The sequence below is a fragment of the Stenella coeruleoalba genome, assembly GCF_951394435.1.
Source record: "Stenella coeruleoalba genome assembly, chromosome: 7".
Taxonomy (NCBI): domain Eukaryota; kingdom Metazoa; phylum Chordata; class Mammalia; order Artiodactyla; family Delphinidae; genus Stenella; species Stenella coeruleoalba.
In genome coordinates, this window is record NC_137153.1 from 120,467,790 (window position 1) to 120,481,730 (window position 13,941).

General features: G+C 58.8%; 1 protein-coding gene across 5 annotated transcripts in view; it reads left to right on the plus strand.

Moving 5' to 3' along the window:
- Positions 1 to 13,941, plus strand: part of VAV2 (vav guanine nucleotide exchange factor 2) — a 177,542-nt gene that overhangs the window by 32,751 nt on the left and 130,850 nt on the right. For all 5 annotated transcript variants that reach the window (XM_079927729.1, XM_079927732.1, XM_079927733.1 and 2 more), the window contains exon 2: positions 8,563 to 8,679. In XM_079927729.1, the coding sequence (XP_079783855.1) occupies positions 8,563 to 8,679 (117 nt within the window). The remainder of the gene's footprint in view (positions 1 to 8,562; positions 8,680 to 13,941) is intronic.

Here is a 13,941-nt window from a genome sequence, read left to right on the forward strand (position 1 = left end):
AAAGAGCTCTGTGGAGCACCCGGCACAGGCCCAGCAGCTGAGGGATGATCTGTTACTGGAGAAAGTAGAATTCCATCCGATGATGTTTCAGCACCAATGAGTGTTAGACTTCAAGCCAGACGGGTGACTCGGTCCTTTCTGGACAAAAATCTAGCGGCTGTGGGGTAAGCCACTCGACGCGACGGCGAGGGGCGGGCACAGCGGTGGGCCTGACGCCGCCATCGCACGTGGCCTGCCTGTGATGTGGGGCGAGGCCAGCCCCTGGAGGACCTCGGTGCACAAAGAAAACCCCCTCCGCTCCCTGCAGCGGGCCCTGCACAGAGGCCGCTGGGGTTCATCCGTCAGCCTGCTGGCGCCCACGTGAGCCCCTGTCTCCTGGTGCGTCTGCAGCTGAGGAAACGGCCTGAGTGGAGGAAGTGCTCCTGTTAAATTGTCCAGACATAATCGAGTCCCTGACGCTCCTCAGTAAATACCTGGCTGGGCCTGTGCGTTCCCTGCCTGGAGCAGCGGGTGAGCTGGAGGTGCACCGGCCTCTCCCCCTGGAGTCAGTGTTGGGGGCGGTCACGGAGGCTCGGCCCCCGACGGTGTGGGAACTGGGGCTGTGGAGTTGGAAGGACTGATTCCAATCCCAGATGCCGACCTCCCAAGCCTGGTTCCTTCTCTGTAAGATGGGTGATAAGTGATCCCTCCCTGCCGGAGGTGTCATTGGGCTTAGCAATTGGTGGACCCTACCTGGCTGGTGCACAGAGGCCCGAGGATGGTACTGATGGGTGCGGGAGTGAGTGGTCATGGCCAACCCCAAATTCCACCTGTCCCTTTATTTTTGGAAGAGATGCTTCTGAAAGGGAGGGCTCCCACCCTGCAGCTGCAGCCGTCCAGGGGCCCCAGATGCCTGTAAAGCTATCATGGAATCCCTGCTGCTTGGGGGAAAAGCGGGGCCATTTCAGAGATGTCAGTCAATGCTCTGTAGGCGGTCATCTGTTCATTCATTCACTAGACATTGAACCCTGGCTGTGGGTCATTGCCCAGGGTATTTGGGACCCAGGGAGAGAAGAGGGTCTTGGCCCCGACCCCCCATGGAATATCTGGCCAGCTTGTCACCTCCAGGCCCCCTATTTATTCACCCCAAGGGCCCCAAATTTCAAAGATCCGTTCCAGTAAGCTGCTTCTATTAGATAGTAATGAAGTCATTTAAGATGTTTTTTGGAATGAACGTGGCATAAATAAAACAAGAAATTAATTCCTTTTCCCATTTTTTATTGATCAGAGACCTCGTCGTCAGCCGCCCGTCAGGCTCAGCAGCTCGGCTCCGGGCGGGGGCGGGGGGTCAGCATCGCTCTAGCTGCAGCAAAGCGACTTGTCATCGTGACGTGCAGTTTTAGTGCCGCTTGTTGAAATATTTCAAGAAACTCAGTGCTGTCCGTGGGCACTTTTTGGCGCCTGTGTTGTAGAGCGTGAACTTCAGATGTGGAGACCCCCGCCTTGCAGAAAGATGCAGGGGTTTTCAAACAAAGCTCCCGTTCTCGAGATACCTGGGTAGCTGGCATGCCCGGGTCCCTCTCCGGGGGTCCAGGGGTCTGTCTTACGGCTGGGGGGTGCCGGGAGGATGCTCTTCAACTCGCTGTTGTCCCGCTGTTGTGGCCGTGAGCAGAGAGCCTCAGACACGTCATGTCCTGGAGGCCTTGGTTCCTCCCCTGGCCCCTGAGCATCAGCTTTGAGGAGTTAGGCTGGTAAGCTTAGAGGCCGGCAGAGGTGTGGACGAAGGGCCAGCTCCGTCTGGGGTGCGGCCACTCCTCAGTTCCGGCTGACTGTGTCCAGGAGGGAGTGCAGATCACAGGGCCCTGGAGGGGCCGTCGGGGCCAGACCCCACCTCCCCCCTTGCAGGGCATGATGGCCCAGGGAAGCTCTGGGCACAGGGACTTTGGGAGGTCCCAGTGTCAACTGTCCCTTCGTAAAGCAGTTTTCTTGAGTGAGGGGCCCAGCATTGTAGGAGTCAGTGAGCAGGGCTTCCCCATTTCACAGATGGGGAAACTGAGGCGGGAGAAGATAGGGCCGTTGAGTTGGAGCAGGCACCGCCCAGCAGCCAGGCCAGGGTCTGGGCTGGAACGTGCGTCTGTGCCTTCCTGCCCTGCCCTGGAGACCCTGGGGGTGGTGGGACTGTGTGGTGGAGTGGGTGGGCTGAGGATGCCAGCCAGAGTGCCCAGAGGAGCTTTGCGTGTCGGGGACCACGTGCGGGGGGGGGGGGTGCGGAGGGGAGGAATGTTGGCAGGGATGTGGGCCCCAATCACTTCTGGGAGCTGAAGGCTGCTGGCCTCCTGACTTAGCCTGGGGGCAGCCAAAGGGACTTCTTCCCCTGGGACAAGCCCTGTGAGAGGCAAGAGGGCACCAGGAGAGGTCACCCCTCCTTTTGCCAAATCTCTGAACCTTGGTTTCCACACCTGCAAACTAGGGCTCAAAGTGAAAGTCCATCGTAGGGACGGATCGAATGCAGACCTGAAAGCAGAAGGTCTCAGTAAACAATGAATTGGGGCGTGCTGGCCGGTTCCTGTGTGTGCAGCAGTCCCTCCAAATTCCCCCACCCACTGGCCGATTCGTGAGCCACGATTTCTGTGTGTGGAGCCTGCCTGTCAGGTCCAAAGGCTGGGCTCCTACCTTCATTCAGTGTCTCCCCATCACCCCGGCCAGACTTAATTTTCCTGCAAGTATTATTTTCTTTTTTAAAAAAAATCTTATTGACTCCCTGCTCAGAAACCTATAAACTATGAAGAGTCTGGCCTTGGAGGTTAAACGGACCCAGATCTGTTCCCAGCTCTGTCACGTCCTTGCTAGTGACCTTGGGCAGGCTAGGGAACCTCTTGGGACCTCAGTTTCTTCGTCAGTGAATTAGGAATCGCTGTAATGACTCTGGGATGCTGTGAGCAGCCCATCTCTTAGCCCAGAGCCTGGTGCCATGGAAACCCTTGCTACATGGGAGCTTTGGAGATTCTTACGAGCCAGTGTGAGATGCCTGGGATCCCCGGACCCCAGTCTAGCCCCTCACTGTAGCAGTGAGACTTGCCAGGCACACACGGTGGGGGAGGGAGGTTGGAACCAGGAGCCAGGTATGCACAGAGGGGTGAGTCACATCCCACAGAGCCCAGTATCCGGGGCTGGGCGCCTCCCTCATGGCCCAACACAGCTCCCTGGGGGCTCCAAGGGGCAGGGCAGCCAGCCAGGCCTTGAACACACAGACCCCGCCCCTTTCCCTTATCCTGGGCTTTGACAGGGCTTCCCCTCCCCCCTTCAGGCAGGGGCCTGTGGTCATCATCCCAGCCGCACTGTTTCTGGCAGTAACTTGGACCCACCCATGGTCTAGCTGCCCTGAGCCTCACTTTGTCCATCTGTGGAATGGGGTGCACAGCTCAGGGGGCCGTCGCAGGCGGTAGTAGGTTTGTCACTGGAGCAGGACTGCACGCAGCCGTTGTTACCTCCCTCCCTCGCCCTGTGGGCGGTTCCCTGGCCACCTGCATTCAAACCACAAATCCCGGGCTCCCTGCTGCCATGTGACCTCACGCAAGTGGCTTCAGCACCCTGTGCCTCAGTTCCCCCTTTTGCACCAGCCTCTCGGTGCTGAGGTGCGTGAGCAGTGGACGTGAGCTCTGGGGGCCCTGTCCCAGTACTGCCTGGGGGACAGCAAGCCTGGGCGGGGGTGTAACAGGAGGGGCCCTCGTGGCCTGAAGGCTGCCCGCCCAGTGGGGAAGGGCCTCTGTTTCTCCTCCACAGGGTGGGGCTGTCCCTGGCGGTGTCTCCATGATCAGTGGGTTGACCACTAGGAGGCCGTAGTGGAGCCGCTTGAGCCTGGCCAGGAAGCCCCCCCCCCGCCCCCGCCCCTCGAGGGTGCATGGGGGCCACGAGGCTCAGACACGGCCCCTGGCTCTCAGGACCCTGCTCTGCCTATCACGTCCAGGATCCCCGCGCTGGGGCCTGGGAACAGCTAAGTGACAGGTGACAGTGAACAGCAGGCCTGGGCTGTCCTGTCCGGCTGTGCCTGGGGAGGTGGGCGGCGGCCCGTGGAGCCTGTGCCCTCACGCTAATCTGATTTCAGCCTGATCAGGTCGGAGGAGGCTGAAAAGGGCCTGGGACTAGAGGACATAGGCGGTCCCACCTCTCGGCACAGTGGCCAAGCCTCAATGAGGGATTGCTTGGACCTCCCCCCGCCACCAGCCCCGTGTCTGGGGCTGGGGGAGCCCTCGCCCCACAGGATGCCCTCAACCAATACAACGGCGCTGCCTCCGGTCTGGGCCACTTGTCAAGGGGCCAGGTTTCCCGGGACAGACCCTTACTGTGGCCAGAGGGCCCCGCCAGCCGAGGAGACAGAAGAATGCCACTTACCCCTGAAGCCACAGGGACACGGCCGGCTGTCAGGCCTTCTCTGGCCACAAGACAAGGGTGGGCAACTTCTGGCTTCACGCTGGCCGCTGCCCCGCCCACTGTCACCCAGCCTGTGGCTGAGACGTGCCTGCAGCCGCTTCAGCCCTGGTCCCCTCACCCTCACCCCTCAGGAGTCTCTGTCCCAGAATCAGAAGCCGATTCTGCTGGGAGTGAGGGACCACATGGCTCTGATCGGCCAGGCTCCAACGACACACCCTCCCAGCCCAGGGGTGGAGGGGAAGGAGGGGACTGGAGGAGGTGAGTCTCTGGGCCTCACTTCCCCTAATTGTACAATGAGGGAGACGGTGACCACATCCCTTATTCAAACGGGGCCACGTATGGGAGTGAAAGGGATGCTGTTGGTAAGCACACCGGACAAGGGGGACCCAGGCCTCAGGGCATCCTGGAGGTAGGCCCCATCCTCTCAAAGGGCCGTCACCGCTCTGGAAGCACACGTGGGTTCAACTCTTGGCTTGGCCACCTTCTAATCTGGAGCCAAAGTTCTCCGCTGCCTGGACGTCAGTTACCTTACCTGTGAAATGGGGTGAATTCCTGGAGGGAGGGCAGAGGCTGCAGCGCGGCGCCAGGCGCACAGGCACCCGTGGACCGCTGCCGGCCCGGGTGCTTTCTCCCAGTCCTGCCGTGCCCCTTGCCCTGCGGTCCGAGCCTGTCTGTGCCAGCCTGGGGTGGGCCCAGACCACACAGGGAGCGGTTCTGGAAGGTGAGGGGCCCGAGTGGCCACATTGGGGGTGGGGCCAGGCTGGGCAGACACTGTGCCCACGGGTTGCCTGCCCCGCCTGAGCCCCCAAGGGAAGCCTGGCCTTGCCGGCTGCCATTATGGTTAGGAGCTGTGTAATTAACTCTAAAACTGGGAGGCCGAGGAGGAATTAAAATAGAGGCTTAGTGGAAATCAGAGACAAGTGGTGCAGAAAAGGCTGGAGCCGGCTGGACGCCGCAGCCGGGCCTGCAGGGCGGGCGGGAAGAGGGTCTGGAGCTGCAGGGCTGAGGGGGCCGGCGCAGCTCTGGTTCAGGCCCCTCCTCCGGGTGGGGGGCAGGGGTGGGTTGAAACAGCTGAAGTCACGGTTCTGGGCATCTGCGATCCAGGTGGCCGCAGGGTGGGCTGTCTCTTGGGGTCTTGGTGGAAGAGTGTGTCCCAGCCCCCCTCCCAGTTCCTGGTGGGTCCTGGGCTCCCGGGAGCATCACCTTAGTCTCCACTTCCGTCGTCACGTGGCCTCCTCCCTGTGGGTCTGTTTTGTGAATTAAAATTTTTTATGGTGGTGAAATAGACAAGACATAAAATTTACCATTGGGCCTTCCCTGGCGGTCCGGTGGTTAAGGTGCCGCGCTTGCAATGCAGGGGGCGCGGGTTCGATCCCTGGTTGGGGAACGAAGATCCCACATGCCGCGGGGCGGGGTGCGGCCAGAACCACAAATCTACCCTCTTCTTCTGGGGATCCATTGTGTGTGTTATGCTTCACAATAAAACAGGTTAACACCAATAACAGACAAACAAATTTATCTTTTTAACCATTTTTAAGTGTACAATTCAGTGGCATTGAGTACATTGGCAATGCTGTGTAACAGGCAGAACTTGTTCATCTTCCCAAAGTGAAACTCTGTCCCCATTAAACACTAACTCCCCAGCCTCCGCCCTCTTTCTGTCTCCATGGATTTACTTATCCTAGGTCCCCGCATGTCAGGGAAATCCTACAGTATTTGTCTTTTTGTGTTTGTGTTTCTTCAAAAATGTCCGGTCAAGGAAGACAAAGACTGGAGTGTTTTAGGTCCACACGTTCAAACCAGTAGCTGTAGCCGGTTTTGCTATTAAATTTAAATTCATTAGAATACAGTTACATTAAAAGTGCAGTTGTTGGGCTTCCCTGGTGGCTCAGCGGTTAAGAATCTGCCTGCCGATGCAGGGGACACGGGTTTGAGCCCTGGTCCGGGAAGATCCCACGTGCGGCGGAGCACCTAAGCCCGCGAGCCACAACTACTGAGCTCACGTGCCACAACTACTGAGCCCATGCGCCGCGAGCCCATGCTCCGCAACAAGAGAAGCCACCGCAATGAGAGGCCCGTGCACCGCAACGAAGAGTAGCCCCTGCTTGCCGCAGCTAGAGAAAGCCTGCGCGCAGCGACAAAGACCCAACGCAGCCAAAAATAATGAATAAATTTATTTTAAAACAAAGTGCAGTTGTTCAGTTGGACTGGCCACATCTCAAGCGCTCAGCGGGCACGTGGGCCTGGTGCTGCCCTACTGGACGGTGCACACAGGACCGTCCTTCCAGAAAGTTCTGTTGGAGAGAGCTCTTCTAGGTTCATGGAGACAAAAGGGACGTGATGACTAAAATCGTGTGTGGGCCGAGATTGGATGCTGGGCCAGAATATTTTTTTTTCTATCAGGACGTTTTGATTGTCCTTTATCTTTATCTATTGAAGAAATGTGAGTCCTGTCTCTAGTTGAGGTAAAGTGTGGGACCTATGTTAATTGCCTGATTTTGACATTGGTGCTGGGATTGTGGAGGGGGTGTTCTTGTTCTCAGGAAATACACACTCAGATGTTTGGGGGAAGGGGGTCACGTCTGCATTTTACTCTCAGGTGTTCAGAAAAAATACACACACACACAGACATACACAGATACACACTGATACACAGATACACACGCATATATACACAAACACACAGATACACACAGATAAATACAGAGATACAAACACAGATACATCCTGATACACAAAGATAAATGCAGAGAGATACACACCCAGATCCACACACCCAGATACCCACACACACAGACAGAGAATAGTTAATATACTACAAGCATGTAAGCCGGGGTCTTCTCTGACAGTGACCAGCTCCAGCCAGGAGGCAGGAGTGGCCCGATGAGGGGGGTGCTCCCCAGCCGGGGGTGATGCCCACTGGGTGCAGCTGGGTGGGGAGATTCGCATCTCTGCTGGGGCGCCGTGTGCCCTGTGGGCGTTCTCAGCCTGCGTAGCTTCTGATTCTGACCCATCCTTCATCTAAGTCAGTCTGTTCGTCTGAATTTCCGGTGAGGAGTCCAGGCTCTCTGCAGGTCTCTTGAAGTTGAGCTGTTGGGCCCTTAGTGAGTGGTTACCATGCGGACAGCTGGTCTGAACCCTGGGTTAGCGTTCAGCTGTGTGCACCGTGGTCCTCACCTCGTGGACGCCCACGCCGAACTGGACTGGGTGGGCTGATGGCTCTCACCTACCTGATGCCCAGTCTGTGCCGTCAGGGTGGATAGTTAAGCCAGCCAGGCACGTCCTGTTAGGGAACCAGACCTCAGGAGCCGAAGCCACTCTCCCCTGGTCCCGCCAGAGTCATTGGACAGGATTCGAACCCAGGGCGCTGTGACTGCAAGGTCTGCGCTCCAGGCCGCCTTGCCTGCTGCCCCCAAGTCCCCTCACCGCGTGCCTCCGATTGTGTTGCCAAGCCCACTGCAAGCTGGGAGCTCAGATTCTGGGTTACTGGGTGGAGGAGGTACTGTGGATGCTGATTTGGGATTTTTTTTTTTTTTTTTTTGCGGTACGCGGGCCTCTCACTGTCGTGGCCTCTCCTGTTGTGGAGCACAGGCTCCGGACGCGCAGGCTCAGTGGCCATGGCTCACGGGCCCAGCCGCTCCGCGGCACGTGGGATCTTCCTGGACCGGGGCGCGAACCCGCGTCCCCCGCATCGGCAGGCGGACTCTCAACCGCTGCGCCACCAGGGAAGCCCCTGATCTGGGATTTTGATGCTGGCCTTTGTGCTCCCAGTGGCCCCCTGCCTGTCTGGCACGTGCTGCTCCAGGGGTCCCCATGGCTGCTGTAGGGCTTTGTCACGTGTAAAGTAACGGGGGCTGCGTCTGTGTGGGGAAGGCAGTGTGCACTTGTGTGAGTGCCCGCTCTGTGCCTGCTGACTGAAACGCAGCGTATTTTGTGCCAGCCGTGATTGTCGGAGTTGAAACGTGTGGATCCCTGGGCAGGGGCACGGGGCAGATGGCCAGGAATGGCCAGGGCCAGTGGGATGGCCGTGCTGTCTTCTCCGAGCAGGGAAGCGCTGGTCCAGGTCGGCGCACGGAGGCAGAGTTTGCAGCTGTTAGCGTTACTGCCCGTACAGACCGTGCAGGCTGAGTAATTTTCCCTTCTCTCCTCTAGTTCCTGTGTTTGAAGAACATTCGCACCTTCCTTAAAGTCTGCCACGACAAATTTGGACTCAGGAACAGCGAGCTGTTTGACCCCTTCGACCTCTTTGATGTCCGAGACTTTGGGAAGGTGAGTGGCCTCTTTCCGGGATGGGCCCCTCCGCACAGAGCCCAGTGGGCAGGTGCAGGCCTGGCTGTGTTACTAACAGGAGGGGGTGCATCGGAGGCTGGGGCAGCGGGACGGCCCCTCCCGCCTCTCAGGCTGCTCAGGGTGAAGTCAGGCATCCTGAATCCAGGAGGATGGGGGGAAAGCCGGGCCTGGACGAGGCCAGTACCGGGGATGCAGCCCTGGCCCTGCCTTTCTAGCTGAGCGACCCTAAGCATTTACTTCCTGCCCCGAGTCTCCCATTCTTTGTGGGAGAAAGGGCACCGGCTCCGTGGGTCAGCTGAGGTGATGCAGGTACCGCTTTTACTGTGGCGCTCCGAGAAGGGAGCCGTCAAGGTTATCCTGAAACAAGCAGGGCCGTCTGGCTCTGAGCAGGTGTCGGGCAAGGTGGGGGTGGGATTATCTGAACTCCCTGGTCCCTGGAGGTGATTCCCTAGGTCCGTGGCAGATAACCCGGGAAGTCTCCCCGTGTTCTCAGAAAGTGTCCCTGGCAGCTGTCTGGGAGTCCTGCTGGCACAGGTGAGGGGAACCTGAGGCCGGGCAGGTAGGTGCAAAAGGCCAGGTGAGGGGTATGGCTCATTGTGGCTTCCTGGTGAGCCTGTGTTCAGAGTGTCAAAGCAGGGTGTCACGTTCCATCTGGAAGCCAACAGTTCCAGGGTCCCTCATTTGAAAAGATGGGGTCAGGACGTGATACCTTGTTGATGGCTCGGGGGCCGAGGGCTTGAATCAGGCCTGGCTCTTTGCCGCCCTGTGGCCCAGCTGTTCCTGAGTTCCTGCGTGCTCTTGGAGGGCCCCTCCCTCTGCTGCCGGCCCAGGACTACCCGGGGCCATTTCCACCTGCTGATGGGAAATATCAGAGATATTTATTGCCTGCTTTATCTGAGGACCGTTATCGTAAGGGACCTGGTGTTTGCGGACGAGTTCTGTGAATACTTGATTTATGAAACGCGAGGGGAGTTTTGTATTTGCACTTGCAAATGCTGAGGAGTCAGTTCCAAGAAGAGCCCTTATTTGAAGTGCTGTAAAGTGTCAAATTAGCATCAATGACTAGGAGTTTCCCATAAGCCACCTGGGCCTGACGGTCCTCTTCTTTAGTTCTGAAATTCTCTAGAAACGAGGTTCCAGGACCTGTTCAAGAGCCTGTCTCTTAGTGTCAGCACCCAGCTCTTAGCGGTTTCTCTTCCTCTCTTAAATGACTCACCCAAGTCCCTCTGGCTGTAGGGCAGTTGCCCGGGACTCTGAGGCCCCCTTCTTCCCCTCTGCCTGGGGGCATGTCTGCTGGGGCTCGGAGCTTGCATGGAGCTGTGCTGGTGTCCTTTCCCATAAGCGGGCTTTTCTCAGTTTTCACAGTCTTGCTTTATAGATGGCTTAGAACCTCTCACCTGTTCTTATTTCTTCTCGTGACCAGCAGTGCCCTGGGCAGGGGAGAAGCCAGTGGCTCTGGACTTTGGGGAACGGCCTTTGGAACACACACACACACACACACACGGACACACACACAAACACTCATACACACAACTGGTATTTAAAATAATTGCATAGAGGAAAAGACAGGATCAGCCCTGGCCAAACCCACTTCTTGGCCAGCTGTGGCACACAGAGCGCCCGGCCTGCAGCAGGTGCTCAGGGCTTTACTTGAGCCGAGTGCAGTCATGTAACACGTACGTGAATTTGGATTCAACTCTCGTCACGTGACCTGCCAACCATGGCCGAACACTGTGAAAGGGGGCACCCCTTATGGTCGTCAGTGGTTCCGGTGGGGTGGTTTGGCCCCGGCGGGGCGTGCCAGCTGCCTGCAGAGGGGCCGCTCGGGGCAAGCCAGGAGTGGGCAGGGGATCTCGACTGTGAGTCACGCTGTGGGGACCGGGAATGCAACGCAGGAGCCGAGGGGCCTGGGCTCAGCCTCACATCCTGCAGGGAGACCCGAGGCTCTGGGAAGGGCAGGGCTGCCCTGGTTCTGTTCCTGCCCTTCACGTCGATTCCAACAGACCTGGTTCACAACCTGGGTCCACTTACTGGCAGTGACTGTGACCCACCTCGGTTTGCCAAGGACCGCGTGGGCCGGGGAGCCCTCTGCCTGGTGCCCGGTCCGTAGTAGGTGCTCATTAAACAGCGGTGCCGCCCCCAGGTTGGGTGACCAGCACAGGTTGGTGGCAGCTTGCCCTCTCGTAGTTTCTCTGCATCGTTTTATTCGCGCAGACTTCCGGAGCCCAGCCTGGCCCTCCCACCGTCCTCCCTGTGTCCATCTGACTGAGCATCCGTGTACTGCTCTCCCCCTTCCCCGCCTAGTTTTCTGAGCGCGGTAAACCCGTGGTCAGCAGCCCGAGCTGAGTTTGACGTGGGGCCAGCAGAGGCTGGGGCGCCGAGAGGAGCTTCTCCCCATGTGGGAGCCACTGACCAGAGCCTGCTTTGCTCGGCTCGTCCCCCCGACGTCCGGGGACAGGATCCCCTGGAAAGCACGCACGTAAGCAAGACCCCGGCTCCTCCCCGCTGCACCGCTGCCTGCCCTGGTCCCGTTTGGGGACCGTCCCCGCCCCAGGGCAGTTGTGGACGGGCAGGCAGAGCTGGGGCTCCAGACTGCAGGACGGGAGCAGGTCTGGGGAGGTCAGGCCCCTCACTCAGGTGTGACTTCCTGGGATGGGCTTGGGAAGGCCGTCACCATGTGAGAGTTGGCTCTGAGCGCAGAGACAGCAGACACTCGCCCAGGTTCCCACGGGCCAGATCCGCCTTTTGCCCTCCAGGAGCCCCATCCGGTGGGGACGCCCAGGCTAGTCCAGATGTGCCTGGTGGCGCTCAGTGATGTCAGACCGTGAAGATGTGATGCTTGTTCTGCTGTCCCCCGACTGCCACCACCAGCCCGGCGCTGGCAGAAGGATCGATCAGTAGGGTCGAGTCCAATCTCTGCCGACCGGAATTGCCTGGAGCCCGTGTTGAGAGTGACACTGCGGCCAATTCTTGCCTGGTTGGGAAAGGGCTTGGGGGTGGCTGTGCTCTCTCATGGGGGTGGGTGGGGGCAGGGATTTAAGGTTTCTTTTGCACTTTTTGCCTGGGTGTCCTCCACTTACATAGGATTCAGGAGCAGAGAGGATCCTTATGGGATAGCTGGCTAGTTAGGCTGGCTTAGAAATTTCCAGGTGTTTTTTTTTTCTTTGCTATTATTGAAGGAGGCTTATAGCATTCAGGTCCTGTCTGGGTTCTGGGTGGCGGAGTTCTTCTACTGAACAGCTGCCTCTCAGCTTCCCAAGTCTCTCAAATTGGAGTCATTCCTTGAGAAGCGAAAAGGCGTTCACTCTTCGGTCCTTCCAGCCATCTACCCGCTAAGCATTCAGTTGACCAAGAATTTATTAAACACTTACTGTGGCAGAGATCAAACAGAGAGACTTGCATGACCTTTGCCTTCCGAGGGTCACCCAGATGAGCCGTTGTGCAGGTCACGGTAGAAAAAAGGGGTGGGAAAGTGAAGGCTCTGAACTCTGCCCCTGGAGCTGGCCGTGCTGGCCCACCGTGTGGCCGTGACCCCGGAGCCCTTCCTCTGCCGTGTGGGTGCGGAGCGGGTCCTGTGCAGTGTGAGCTCGGCTGCAGCAAAAGCCCCCCGTCGTAGGGGAGGGATCACCCCTCTTCCCAGGAAGCCACCGTGCGGAGTTGGGCTGATGCGCCGGCATATTCTTCCTGTTTCCAGAACCAGCAGGGTCCCCCACCCGCCCCCTGGCCCCTGGAGAGGAGCTGGTGTTTTGGGGTGCATGAAATTCCAGAAGGTGTTTCCTGACCCTGGGAGGAGCGCTGGGAGGGGCAGCTCATGCCGACTGGGCTCCCTCTGCTTCCCGGCCCGCGGCAGGCAGGTGGACCCCCGGAGACGCTGGAGGGCTGCGGGACCCCGGGTGCAGCCAGCCGTCTCTCATCCATCCAGAGCACGGCGATGGAGGGGGTGGGCGGCGGGGAGAGGGGCTTCCTGTCGGTTAGACCCAGTGTGGATCGCGCTCTGCGGGTACTTGGACTCTTTGAGCTTTCGTTTCTGCAGGGATAGAACGAGGACATGACGGCCCAGGGCGCGGTAGTGTCATGCGGCCTCAGCCAGGAAGCAAACACACGGGTCTTCTCACTGTTACTAGTAATTTGTCCCTCTGCTCCCCCATCCGGCGAGCTCCAGCAGGCGCTGAGGGATCCAGAAAGTTGGTTCCGGAAGTCGTCTTTTTTTTTTTTTTTTTGGTCCCTGTCCCTGGTATTTTCCCGAATGGTCGCATTAAAGGTATTAGGTTTCTGCTCAAACCAGTCCCGTCAGGGAAGGTTTGAGCAAAGGGCCTGAGATGGGAGCTAAAGGCCAAGCCGCCTGGTGTGGAAAGCGGCAGCCGGTGGGGCTGGCCGCTGAGGCCGGGGCCCTGCTCCCTCCTTGATGTTCCTTCTCGCGTTCCCTCGAGTCCTGTTCTGGGCGTCCGTCAGATGCACAGGGCCTAGGAAGGGAAGGAGCGCGGGAAGGCCGAGTGGGCGGCCGGGATGGGCTGGGTCTTCCCGGGATGCCTTAGCGTGGAATCTGGTTGGTAGTTTTGGACGGAGGATCCTGGTGAGGCTGCAGGGTTTTTGTGGCTTTCTTCTGGTGTCTTGGTCCCAGAGATTGTGGATAAAAGTCACCGTGGAAGGACAGCCTCGTCTCCTCGCTGTGAGCCTCCTAAGTAGGGCGCTGAAGTGGTGGCTTTGCCAACACGTCTGGTCCCGCCTGGCATTGCTGCTGGGGTCGGTCCAGGCAGCGACCCTGGGCTGGCGACTTTCCCGGAACCTCATTTCCTCATCTGGAAGATGCGACTGGTCGTACCAGCTCTCCCCTGTTGATCGGAGCCCCACGGGCGCTGTGTTACGGACACCTCTTCGTGCGGGCTGGGACCCGGTGGTCAGTGAACAGACGGAGATTTCATCGTCATCTTCATTATAATCCTTTGTGGACCAGCCACCTACTGGGCGTGTTTACTTGCACCGTGAAGCCAGGGGTGGAACTGAGAAAGCTTTGTAGGAGGCGAGTCTGTCCTCTGGGTGGGCATCAGGCAGGGAGGGAGGAGGGAGCGGGGGCCCAGGGGGTGGACCCCAGCCTCCAGGAGGCCACGGCCGGCCTCTGGCTCTGAGTGGTCCTGGACCGTCTTTCCTGGGACCCGCTCCCGGTTTCCTGCCAGTTCACTCACTCACTCGTTCTCATCGCGGGCCTTCCTGCAGGCTGCCCCTCGGCCTGCAAGGCCCTCA